Here is a 12,776-nt window from a genome sequence, read left to right on the forward strand (position 1 = left end):
ACAGCCAGGAGCTGTGGGACTGGAGCAGTTTTGGGGTTTTGGGAGAGCCAGGAGCTGTGGGATTGGGGCACTTTTGGGGTTTTGGGATGTCTGGGGTCTGGGAGCCGCCCTGAGTGCCCTCCTGAGCGCAGGGTTGCCTCTGGATATGGTAAATGATAGGAATAAAAGGGGAATACACACGGTGAGAGGCAGATTGGGAAGTCCACGTACCCCGATGATAGCATTCAACTCCGTCATTGTCACTTGCTTGGCACGTTCAACAGCCTGGGCCACCTGCTGTTGGTGCTGCGGGGACACAGGGCCTGGGTCAGCCACAGCCCAGGTGCAGGACCCCACCAGCCATGGCTCCCCCTGCTTTTTGGGCCCTGTTTTGCCCGTTTTTCCCTATTTTTTGCCCTATTTTGTGTGCGGCAGCCCGGGGGCACCTCCCAGCTCCTCAGGGAAAAGGGGAAGCCCCCTCGCAGCCTTTTGGGCTCAGTGCAGCCCCCCAAGCTGAGCAGAGCCCCTGCAGGGCCCAGCTCTGCCCATCCCAAGGGTCCTCCAGCATTCAGGCAGGATTTAAATCCCATTTCTCACATCCAACCCCCACCCAGGGGCCCAGCACTGCCTGCGAGGGAGGGGAAACCCCTGGGGAGAGGCTGCACCCCCTCAAAGAGGGTGTGGAAAAAGTCCTTACCTCTTGTGACAGAAAAGGCATGATCTGGGCTAAAATCGTGTTCAGTCTTTTAGCAATTTCTGTCTGAAAAAAGGGAAGAAGGAAAAGCAGCAGCAGTCAGCACCCGGCAGCAGCCTCCCACGGGTGGCACGAGGCTTCCTGGCAGCAGAGCTGTGTCCCCTGCCCGTCCCCTCCCAAAATCCCCTCTCTGTCCCCTGCCACAGATGCCCTCCCTGCCCCTTCCCAAAATCCCCTCCCAAAATCCCCTCTCTGTCCCCTCTCCCTGTCCCTTTCCAAAGTCCCCTCTCTGTCCCCTCCCAGCAGAGGCACTGGGAGCCCTCTCAAGCTCCCCAGCCCAGAGACACTTCCCTGCTTCCCTGGGACTCTTCCATGCCCTTCCCACCACAGGATGAGTGTCCTGGCAGAGTCACACCAGCCTGGACTGCCCTGGCTCCGAGCAAACAGCCAGGCCCATCCTAGGAGCAGCTGCTGCATCCCAGGAAATCCAGGGTTTGGTGGCCCCTCCGTCTCCTCCGGCTGCCAAGGCTGCAGTGGGGGTTTGATTTCCCCAAAACACTCCTTGGCAAGGCCACCTGCCCTGTGCAGGGAGCTGAGTCCCCACCAGGGCTGGGGGTTCTGCTCTCCTCCCTGTCTATAGGTGGGATTCCCTTTGCCAGCCTCACATCCCGCTCTGGAACAGCCTGGATGCACCAACACCTGCCAGCTGCACCCTGGGGGAGCTTTCCTGGGGCAGAAACCCCAAAGGGGACACCCAGCCCTTGCTGGGGATGGCTGGGACACGCTGCTCCTGCCACACAAACAACCCAACAAGCACCATCAACATTCCCAGCACCACCATGAGCAAGGAGACACCGGGAAAACCCTGAGCTGCCCCAGCATGGAGGGAACAGCCCCACAGAGCCCAGAGCTCCGGGTCCTGCTCCCAGGGGTCCCCACAGAGCTCCCCATGGGCTGCAAAGCCACGGGAACAGTCCTGGCCATGCTGTTCTCCAGAAACACTCCTGGAGATTGGGGTACACCTGATGCTTTCCTTAGGAATTAGCTCTGTGGAAGGGAATAGCATCCAGGGGTGCTCCTGGTGGGATGCCCGTGTCCCTCTCCAGGTGTGCTCCCGGCGGGATGCCCGTGTCCCTCTCCAGGGATGCTCCTGGTGGGATGGCCATGTCCCTCTCCAGGGATGCTCCTGGTGGGATGGCCATGTCCCTCTCCAGGAATGCTCCTGGTGGGATGCCCATGTCCCTCTCCAGGGATGTTCCCAGCAGGATGCCCGTGTCCCTCTCCAGGGATGCTCCCAGCAGGACAGCCGTGTCCCTCTCCAGGGATGGCCGTGTCCCTCTCCAGGGATGTTCCCAGCAGGATGCCCGTGTCCCTCTCCAGGGATGGCCATGTCCCTCTCCAGGTGTGCTCCTGGTGGGAAGGCCGTGTCCCTCTCCAGGGATGCTCCCAGCAGGATGCCCGTGTCCCTCTCCAGGGATGCTCCCAGCAGGATGCCCGTGTCCCTCTCCAGGGATGCTCCCAGCAGGATGCCCGTGTCCCTCTCCAGGGATGCTCCCAGCAGGACAGCCGTGTCCCTCTCCAGGGATGCTCCCAGCAGGACAGCCGTGTCCTGGCTCCCAGGGGTTAACCCAGGCTGCTCCTGGCCGAGGCAGCTGTGAAAACAGCTCCAGCTCCAAGTCAAACACGGCGGAGCGGCCGCGAGGATGCAGCGCCACAACAATGGCCGGGGCCGAGCGCTGGCAGGGAATCAAACGCCCCGAAATTCCTTCCGCCAGCCCCGGCAGCTCCTTATCAACAGCACAAGTGATTACCCGGGAGAGCTCCGGCCTCCTGCTGGCAGGGAGCCTCCTTCCCAGGACAGCCACAGGCACCTCCTGCTCCCCACATCACCCCAAAGCCTCACCCTGCTGACCCCACAGCTCAGCTCCCTGCAACAGCTCCTACAGCACCGCTGGGTTTTAAGCCCAGCCAAACCAAAGGAGCCCTCAGCTCCACCTGCTCTCAAGCACCCCAAGGAGGATCCCCAAATATCCTAATTTGGGGGAGAAACCCCAAAGGGGACACCCAGCCCTTGCTGGGGATGGCTGGGACACGCTGCTCCTGCCACACAAACAACCCAACAAGCACCATCAACATTCCCAGCACCACCATGAGCAAGGAGACACCAGGAAAATCCTCACCTGCCCCAGCCTGGAGTTTCCCCCATGGAGGGAACAGCCCCACAGAACCCAGAGCTCCGGGTCCTGCTCCCAGGGGTCCCCACAGAGCTCCCCATGGGCTGCAAAGCCACAGGAACACTCCTGGCCATGCTGTTCTCCAGAAGCACTCCCGGTGATTGGGTTACACCTGATGCTTTTCTTAGCAATTCCAGAGGCAGGGAACGTGCTGGCACACCGTGCCAAGGCAGGGACGGCTGGAAGCGACCACAGCTTGGACTCAGGTACCCTGGCCACAGCCACCAAGTCACTGGGATCATCATGGCCCCGAGTGTGAGGATGCATGGATCCAGCAGGCAGCCGGGGATCATGGACTCCTGGAACAGTTTGGTCAGAAGGGCCTTCAAAGCTCATCCAGTTCCACTCCCTGCACCTTCTAGGAGCCCAGGTTGCTCCAACCTGACTTTGGACTCTTCCAGGAATGGGGCAGTCACAGGCACCAGTGTCCCAGCCCCCTTTTAGGGAAGGATCCCTTCCCAGTGTCCCACCTGTCCCTGCCCTCGGCACGGGGAAGCCACTCCCCGTGTCCCATCACTGCAGGGACACTTTGCCATGGTGACCCCTGTCCCCAGCACCAGGCTCTGGCCAGCACGGGGTTTTCAGCACCCAACACTCCCACAACAGCCGGGCTGGAAGCTCCAGGTGCCAAACCCAACCCAGCCCTGGCGCCGTGGCTGGAGCAGCCAGGCTGGCACCGCGAGTGCCACCAGCCCCCGCGGTGCCACCGCCGTGCCCTGCCATGGGAAAAGCTCCTTCCAGGCTCTTTGGCACTGGCACTTTGATCAGATTATATTTAGCTGCAGCTGCATTAAAGATTTATTCCTCCAGCTCCAGCCCTTGGATTGGGATGCAGCGAGCACAGCCGCTGCTCCAGGAGCTCTGCCCTGGCAGCTCTGCCCTGGCAGCTCCCGGGTTCTAGAACAAATCTGATCCACATTTGAGGGGAGAACACCAGCCAGCCTCCCTCGGCTGCACCCTGGAAAAACACAGCATCCAGCCAGGTTGATTCCATGGAGCAGGAAGGGAAGGAGCTGGGTTTTCCCCGGACAGCCCTGACCAGCAGCACACGTGATGCTTCCACCTTGAAATGCAAAATTTCCAAGCGAGATGTGAAGCCAAACTCCCCATTCCACACAGAAAGAGGCTTCCCACATGGGACCCAGCACAGAGATATTGGATGTCCAAAATATTATGTTTACAACCGTGAGGTTTCCTGTGAACACGAGATTCAATGGTCTTTAAATATTTGCTCACTTTCCCTTTTCCCATTCCCCGGCACATTAAACTCCAGTTGTCCCCATTAAAACTTTAACTGGGAGTGAAGGGGATTCTCTGGAACGCCGGGAACAGGGGGAGGGCTCCCTGCCTGACACCTTCCCCTTCACAGGGCTCATCCCTCACCTTGCCCAGAGCCCCTGAGCCCCACCTCGAGCTGCTCCTGCCAAGGAAAGCCTCCATTCCCACCGCGGGTTGCCATGGCAATCCCAGCTCCGCATCCCCTTCCGCTGCCCTGCATCCTCCCTGGACCGGGGCGGATCAAACGCCCGGCGGGGGCGCGGGGAGAGGCTCCCAAACACCTCCCGGCTGTTAGAAAGGGCAAGGAGTCGGGAGAAGCTGAAATCCCAACTAATCCCCCCTCGCTGTGTGCCCCTGCCAGGAATCTGCCCCGCTCCCTGCCCGGAGCCTCCCGGCGTGGGGTTTCAGCGAAACCAGAGAAAACATCTGCACCGGTGATAAATCACCCCCGGGCCCACTTGGCCCCGGCTGAGGCTCCTGTCACCTGCTCTCAAAATGGCCAGAGCCACCAGCATCCCAAGCACTTGGGGACACGGGGAGCTGCTGCTGGCACTGCCTCGGAGAGGTGGCAGCTCGGTGTTAAATAGCTGGGGCTGGCTCTGCCCTGCAGCTCCTGCACTCCCATCCCTACACCTGGATGGGGCAGAGGGAATTTAAAAATAACCCCCCCGGGATGTCAGTCATGGGAGAGGTAGAGCAGCCTTAAAACTGACCCAAAAGATGGAAGTGCAGAGCTCCAGGCTGGATCCAGGCTCAGGGGGGACACCCCAGACAGGGCTCTGGGCACTGGGGACGCTCCTGGTGCCAAATTGTCTCAGCTTGGGATGTCCAGGAGGCAAATGGGAGCTGCAGGGATGTGTCAGAGCCAGGGTGACCCCCCCAGACACATCCCAGCATCCCCCCCACGGCACAGGACAGGACACAGATCCCTCCTGGGCTCCCAGATCCTGGGAGGATGGAGCTGCCTGCAGGAACCAGCCCCACGGGCATTGCTCAGCATCCCAAAAAACCCTGCACAGGACACCCCAAAAAACCCCAAACCTGCAGAGAACACCCCAAAACACCCTGCACAAGACAACCCCAAAACCCCCTGCACACATCACACAGACCTCAACCTCTACGCCAAATGGAAAATGTTCTCCATGGGGAAGGGAATCCCAGCAGGCCAGGGCAGGTGGAGCCCCAGGACAGATTTTGGGCCACATCAGCCCCAATTCTAGCCTGCCCTTGCTGGGTTTATGCTGTGGGATGAAGGACGAGGAGGTGCTGAACACAGAACACTGCAAAACACCCCAAAACATATATAACATACTTATATCCTCAAATCCAGGAATCTCCAGAGGTGGGAGGGAGCACCAGCATTACCCAAGGCCCTGCACAGACACCCCACCAATCCCACCCCGTGTCCCAGAGATTTGTCCAAACGCTGCTGGAGCTCTGGCAGCCTGGAGAATAACAAACCCATCCCTACACCCACAGGGCACCCCAAACCCCTGCAGGGGCTGCGGGAGCACAGCACCAGCACCACCCCACAGCCCCCCCGGCAGAGCCCCAACCTTCTCCTCATCTCCACCACACCGCAAACACCCCGTGGTGATTCTGCCAAGGCTCTGCGCCCCACGGCCCCCTGCAGACCCCCCCAAACCCTCCTCCCCCGGCAGGAGGAGGAGTAAATCACACGAGGCGTGAAGCACCAGCAGCATTTGTTGAAACCAGGATATTGTCTCTTTAAGCACATGAAAATCAGGCCCTTGAGCAGTGTGGTTCTCACTCGGGCGCACAATTATGGGTACTTTCAGCTGTCTACCACTATTTCAAGTGCTCTCTCCAAGCGGGCTGTCAATGGCATGTTGAAAGCTATTTGTGGCTGCTATCGTTATTAGCAAAGTGGAGAGCCTGGCTGATGAGAATTAAATTCAGGGCGGGGGTGTGGAGGGGCAGGACACAGCCCCTCATTAGGGAATTACCACCAGCAATGGGGTAAAGCTCGCAGGGACCCCCAAAACTCAGCCAGGAGCCCCCAAAATTCAGCCAGGAGCCCCCAAAACTCAGCCAGGGAAGACAGAATTCCCTTCTGCCTTGGGAGTGCTGAGAGCACAGCTCACAAATTACTCGGCTTCTGAAGTATTTAGCAAATTATTACCTGGCACTCCTTGCTAACGAGCACGACAGAAAGGATATTGTGTTCCTAGAATATTCTAGAAACACACATACAAAAAGCTGCCTCTCTCCCCTGGAAGTGTTGGGGGGTTTAGGCTTGTTCCAAGCATTAGGCAGGGAAACAAGAAGTGCTTCTGTGGAGCGTTCTCAGCCATAACAAGGAATCAAAGGCAGCACAAAGGTTCTGTCCTCCGAGGTGTCCCGTTTCCCCACGCAAAATGAGTTTTCCTTTTGGAATGGTTATTGCCCTCGGCGATTATCCACGGAGATCTGCACAGAAACAATGCCCGGCCGACAGGGGAAGGGAAGTTTCTTTTGGAAAAATCAATTAACCCGACCGAAAAAAAAAAAAAAAGGAAAAAAAGAAATAAAAGGAAAAAAAGTTTTGTCGGGGTTTCAAAAGAAAACTCCTGATTGGAGCCGGGTTTAGGAGAGCTGAGCCCGGGGAAGGAGTGGAGTTCAGCAGGAAGACTGATGTAAGGAGCAATTCACTGCAACCGACTGGGGAATCACTTCCTAAATATTTCCTTGCATATGGAGTTGTTTATGAAACTCCATTTTTTTCCTAACGAGAAACAAAATGAGAAGAAAGGGGGGGGGGGGGGGGGGGGGGAAGGCAAAAAAAACCAAAAAAACCCAACCCCACACGCAGCCACATATGCACACACTTAATATTCAGCGTGGAAGAGATAATCTGTTATATAAGCCCACAGACAGACAATCCCCTTTTGCTTAAAGATGAAGTATCCATCAATGTTTGTCTGGAGCAGATGTAATCACAAGCAGTCAAGTCTGGAGGGCAGGACACTGCATGAATAATTCAAGCACTTCAGTCTACTTGATTGTGTGCAGATAAACACAAGTCAACCGCTAAACAGGTCAGCTGATAAACTTGTTTGTTCAGGACCAGCCACCCTCAGCCAGATGCCGGCAGGACCACGCCGCAATTAGCGGGATGCCTTGCGGGATGCCTGCCTGCCTGCCGGGGGGATGCTGCGCCAGGGATGCCTTTCAGGGGATGCTGCGGCCCCGGAGAGGGGGGAAAAGCCCTCCCCGGGCTCCCGCTGCGGTCCGGCGCTCCCCGCTCGCCCCATTTTCGCCTGGAAGCAGCAGCCCGGGCTGCTTTGTTTGTTTGCTCCGCGCTGCCTGTCAATTAGAGGAGGAGACGGCTCCGGCTTCCCCCGGTTCCCGGCAGCGGGAAGCGCCCGGGCGGGCACGGGATGCTGCGGGAATCGCTCGCACGGCTCCCAGCAAAGAGGCGACCGTGCCGGGCCTCCTGGGCTGCCGGCGCCGGGAACCGCCAGGACAGGCGGGGACCGAGCCGAACCGGGAACGCTGCGGCTCCGGGGCCAGCCCCGAGAGCCCCGCGGCACACGGCAGAGGGGATGCTCCATCCACACCTCCCAGCGCTGCCAAACCTCGGGACGCACCCACGGACCGGGGGAAAACACTGGGGAACGTCTTGGGAATGGCATCTCCCAGCGAGGGAACCAACACAGCAACTCCCAGAGTGCCATTCCGGCATCTCCCAGGCCATCATTCCAGCATCTCCCAGCGAGGGAACCAAGCCAGCATCCCAGAGTGTCCTTCCAGCATCTCCCAGCAAGGGAACCAACACAGCATCCCAGAGTGTCCTTCCAGCATCTCCTCATGAGGGAACCAACCCAGCATCTCCTAGGTCATCATTCCAGCATCTCCCAGGCCATCATTCCAGCATCTCCCAAGCAAGGGAACCAACACAGCATCCCAGAGTGTCCTTCCAGCATCTCCTCATGAGGGAACCAACCCAGCATCTCCTAGGCCATCATTCCAGCATCTCCCAAGCAAGGGAACCAACACAGCATCCCAGAGTGTCCTTCCAGCATCTCCCAGCAAGGGAACCAACCCAGCATCTGCCAGGCCATCATTCCGGCATCTCCCAGCGAGAGAACCAAGCCAGCATCCTGGGGTGCCATTCCAGCATGTCCCCTAGCATCCCAGGCCATCATTCCAGGATCTCCCACCGAGGGAACCAACCCAGTATCTCCTGGTGAGAGAACCAACCCAGCATCTCCCAGGCCATCATTCCAGCATCTCCCAGCACTGAGCCTCTAGAGCCGTCCAGCACCCAGGTAGGAGGAGGGTGGGCAGAGGAGACCCTCTGCCCCAAGAGCCTGGGCTGGGGTCCCTCCAGGTGACCCCAAAGTCCCCTGGGCGTTGCTGAGGCCCCTCTGGCCGCACCAAAGCCATCCCCTCCTCGCAGGAGGCTGGGCCTACCCCCCAATCCCGAATTCTGGGGCGTTCCCGAGCACCCCAGCTCAAAGCTGGCCGAGCTCCCCCGAGCTCGGGGGTCCCCACAGCCCCCACACAAGGACCCCGGGGCCGGGCAGCGGCCCCCGAGCGGGGAGTGGGGATTATCTGCGTGGAAGGAGATATTTATAAAAAACTGAAGACTAAGCAGGAATTATTTTCGCTGCCCCGTGACTACGGCGCAGCAAGGCGAGGGGAGGAAGAGAGAGGCGCATTCAGAGACGCTGCTTTGCATCTCATCAGCGCCCTGCGAGCCTCCGAGGAGGAGGAGGAGGAGGAGGAGGAGGGAGATGCCGCTATTAAGCCAAACCACTTTGGAGTTGAATGGGGCTGATTCGCGAGCGGCAAAGTTGATGTCAACTTCTATCTGCCCTAAGTTCTTAATTAGAACTCCTTCTAAAACCAGTAAGCAGCAGCAGCACGAATAATCAGGTCTAATCTCAATAATAACTTTATTCCTTTAAGTTTTGCCATCATGTGCGCAGCCTTTAGGCTCTTTACCGATAATCTTATCAAGGTAGCACACCACATTCTGCTGGGGCCTTCTCTATTTTTTCCTTCAGGCAAGTTACACATTAGAGAAGACTGGAAGGGAGGGGAGGGAGGGAAAAAAAAAAACAACAAAAAAAAACCAACAAAACCAAAACCCCAACCAGCCCCAAACATTGCTTCACTTCCCAGATGCAAAGACAACTCCGTGCCATTGAGCAACACACGGTGAGCTCTGGAGATAATTCCCGGCTCGGTCTCACGCTCCGGCAGGGCCGGGAGCAGGGGATGACCTTACAAACAGCCCTGCCGTACCCACAACACGAGCAGAGGCCAGCGCAGCCCCTATCAGTGTTTTCCAAGCCTTGGGAACGCGCTATTCCAGGTATTGACCTCCCAGCACGGGAGGCGAGGCTGTTCTCACCTCTTTGCATAAACACTCTGCCTAAAACCGAAATTCCCCGTGAATATCGACAAATAACCCCACCGAGTGCCATCAGCCTGCGGCTGCCAATTTAACAGCCGGGCCACGGGATCCCACCTGGAGTCACATCCCTGCCTCCAGCACTTATTCCCTATTTAGTGCAATCAGGGCCGATTTTACCTCAGGTGGAGGAAAAGGGCAACAGGAGATCAATCAATCACAACTTCCCCCCTCGAAATTACTCACCTGTTTGTGCATTTCAATATTCAAACCGTACGACATTTCGTAGTACTGGGGAAGGAGAGGAAAAAAAAAATAGAAATAAATTCAATTAAACACGAGAGCCAAGGAGAATTTGAATTCAATTCACAGAAGGCATTTGCATAAGGTCATTACCAAAAAGCATCCTGGGCAAAACTGGGCTTAAAGCACGGGTAGCCAAGGAAATTACACCTTATAATAAGCAGATGTTTATGGGTTTAACTGGCAGGCACTTAACGAGGGGACACTCCTTTTGACTCCTGTTTTCTCCTCCTAAGCTACTTAGAAAAACAAAGAGGCGCAGAGCTGGGTGACAGGCGTCTGCTCAGCCCTGGCAGAACAGGTACAGCCCGGAGTCTGGCCAAAAACCCAGCTTCTCACCGGGGGGGGGGGATTGTTCCCCCCAGGGACCAGGGCAGCGGCCGGGAAAGGGGGCGCAGGGCCCGGCCAAACCCACCAGAACCCCCAACGAGCCCACCCGGGGCCCCGCCATGCTAATTTAGCTTTAAAAAGAGCGTTTTGTGGCAACAAAAGTGCCCATTTCCCTCGGGAAGGATGAACGGGAGGGGGGGGGGGGGGGGAGGAGGAGCTGCGATGGCTCCCGGGTGGCCTCGGGGCAAGCACGGGGGGGACCCGCACCAGCACCGGGGATCCCCCCCAGCGCTCGGGGTCGCCGCTCCAGCCCCCCCCGACCCTCCGCGGCCGCAGGCCCGCTCCAAAGGGGTTAACAGGAAACTTGGGATGGCGCTCCCAGCCGGCCGGGGCTCGGAGCGCCCCGCACCGCCGCCCCCCGGCCCGGGGGTCCCCGGGCAGGCAGTGCCCGTACCGGGGGAGGGTCCCCCGGTCCCCCCCGTTCGCAGGCTCGCAGCTAATGACATTTGCAGGCTGATCCGAAATCTGATTAAAGTCTCTCACCATAACGTAATGGCGCTGCATTTCGGTCTTCTCGTTCGCCAGCTTGTCATACTCCACTTTGAGGCTGGGGGGGGGGGGGTGAGAGCGCACGGTGAGACCCCGCGGAACCGGGGAGGCTCGGGGCAGGGGGGGGGCGGCCGGGGGTCCCCCCGGGCTCACCTGTGGTACTGGGCCTGCAGGAACTGGAACTCGTCCTTGATCCGGTCGCAGGACTCGGCCACGGTGAATTTGAAGCCCGGTTGGCCCGGCTGGTGCGGAGCCTGCGGGAAGCGGCCGCGGGGGTTACCGGGGAGGGTGGGGGGGGGGGGGGTTACCGGGGAGGGGGGAGGGCAGCCGGAGGGAGGGGAGCGGGGGGGTGGGGGGGCGGCGGGGGGTACCGGGACTCACCGGGTGCCGGCCCTGGGGGTACATGGCCGGGCTGGGGCGCGGTCACTGGGAGCAGCCGCGCCGAGCCTCGCTACGGCGATCGCGACGTGCGGAGCTGCCGCTGCTGCCCGCCGGCCTCGGAGCGCTCCCGGAGAGGCCGAGAACTGAACAAAGGGACGAGAGGAAAGTCCGTGCGGGGGGCGGAGGAGGGAGGGCGGAGGGGGGTGGTGGTGGGGGGGGGGGGGGGGGAGCGGGCCCGGCCGGTTCCCCCCCGCACGTTCCCCCCCCCCCAGCCCAGCCTGGCCCCGCACCGCCGGGGAGGCGCCCGCGGAGCCGAGCCCAGCCCCGCAGCAGCGCCGGGGCCAGGTGCCGACCCCCCCGGCCGCCGCGCTCCGCGGGCCTCCGCTTCCTCACCCCCCCCCCTCCTTCCGGCACTCGCTGGCGGAAAATAAAAAAAATAAAAAAAAAAAAAAAAAGAAGAAAAATCAATCCCCCCCCCTCCCCGGAAAAAAAAAAAAGGAAAAAAAAATAGATCAAAAAGCCACAGCGACAACAACAACAACGCGGCGGCGGGAGGAGGGTCCCGCGGTATTCCTGCGGCCGGGAGAAGGGGAAGCAAAGCCAGGAACTAACGCCGGAGCACGACGGCCATGGAGGAGAGGAGGAGGGGGAGGAAGGCCGTACACATCCGACTTCCCGGGCGCCGCGGACATGCGAGGTGCGAGCGGGTCCCCCGCCCGGGGGCGGCCGTTCAGCTGCGTCCAGCCGGGATCGCCGTAACTCCGGGAGCCATCGCGGAGCGGGCGCGGAGCGGGGCAGCGGCGCCCGAGCACGCGGTGCCGCCACAGCGCCCGGGCGGAGCGGGGCGGCGGGCGGGGGACAAAACCCGGGCGGCCTCGCCGCCGACAGCCAATCGGAGAGCGCCGCGCCCACGTGGGGCCGCCGCCGGCGGGTGCTGATTGGGCGGCGCTGGCGTAACGTCACAATGGCAGCTTGTGTCTGACGGAGGGGCGGCCGCCAGCCACGCCCACCGCGGGCCCCGCCCCGCGCAGGCCCCGCCCCGCCCCGCGCCCCCCGGCCCGGCCGTGACTCGGGCCCGGCGCTGCCGTAACCCCGCTCCGGCGGCCCGGTTCGGGCGGTAAAACAAACACGGGCGCTTTGGCAGCGGAGCGCCTCCGCTCCGCACCGGGAAAGCGCTCGGTACGAGCCTCCCGCACCGGCGGGCGGCGGCAAGGCCGCCCAGCCTCCCCCGGCGGCCGCGCGGCCCCTTTGATGTGTCGTGAGGGCCGCGCTGCTCCCCCTCCGCGCCTCCCCTCACGCCTGAGGGGCTTTAACGAGGAACACGGGTAATGGCGTTAACGTCAGACCCTCTCGCCGCGCCCGCGGGACACCCGGCTGCGCCCCCGGGGGGGAATCCACGCCCGCCGTAGCGGAGCGGGAGCAGCCCCGGTCCCGGCGGGCCGGGGGGAGCGGGGCCGCAGCACCGGCGGTCCCACGGGCGGGCCGGGCCCGGCCCAGCGCACAAAATGGCCGCTCGCCCGCGCGTCAGACGGAGCCTCCGCCCCACGTGGGGCCGCGCGCCGCTCAGCGCCGCTCCGCCAATCACGGCGCGGAGCGGGCCGCTGCTCCAACGCTATTGGCCCGGGGGAGCGGCGCTGTCAATCAAAGCCACGCGGGGCCGCCGGCG

The 12,776-nt window shown here is 60.8% G+C and overlaps 1 protein-coding gene across 11 annotated transcripts in view; it reads right to left on the reverse strand.

Annotated features, from left to right (window-relative positions):
* The window catches only part of TLE3 (TLE family member 3, transcriptional corepressor), a 29,641-nt gene extending 17,715 nt beyond the window's left edge, over positions 1-11,926 (reverse strand). For 6 of the 11 annotated variants that reach the window (XM_036389647.1, XM_036389644.1, XM_036389639.1 and 3 more), the window contains exons 1-7: positions 11,723-11,926; positions 11,111-11,253; positions 10,883-10,983; positions 10,724-10,787; positions 9,794-9,838; positions 677-739; positions 211-285 (exon numbers count right to left, since the gene is read on the reverse strand). In XM_036389647.1, the coding sequence (XP_036245540.1) occupies positions 211-285; positions 677-739; positions 9,794-9,838; positions 10,724-10,787; positions 10,883-10,983; positions 11,111-11,134 (372 nt within the window). In that variant the 5' untranslated portion in view covers positions 11,135-11,253; positions 11,723-11,926. Of the gene's footprint in view, positions 1-180; positions 286-676; positions 740-9,793; positions 9,839-10,723; positions 10,788-10,882; positions 10,984-11,110; positions 11,254-11,722 lie in introns of all 11 variants that reach the window. The other 5 variants (XM_036389641.1, XM_036389642.1, XM_036389640.1 and 2 more) reach the window with 2 other exon arrangements.
* Positions 11,927-12,776: the final 850 nt, after the last annotated feature.

Source organism: Molothrus ater, chromosome 13 (assembly GCF_012460135.2).
Source record: "Molothrus ater isolate BHLD 08-10-18 breed brown headed cowbird chromosome 13, BPBGC_Mater_1.1, whole genome shotgun sequence".
Taxonomy (NCBI): Eukaryota; Metazoa; Chordata; class Aves; order Passeriformes; family Icteridae; genus Molothrus; species Molothrus ater.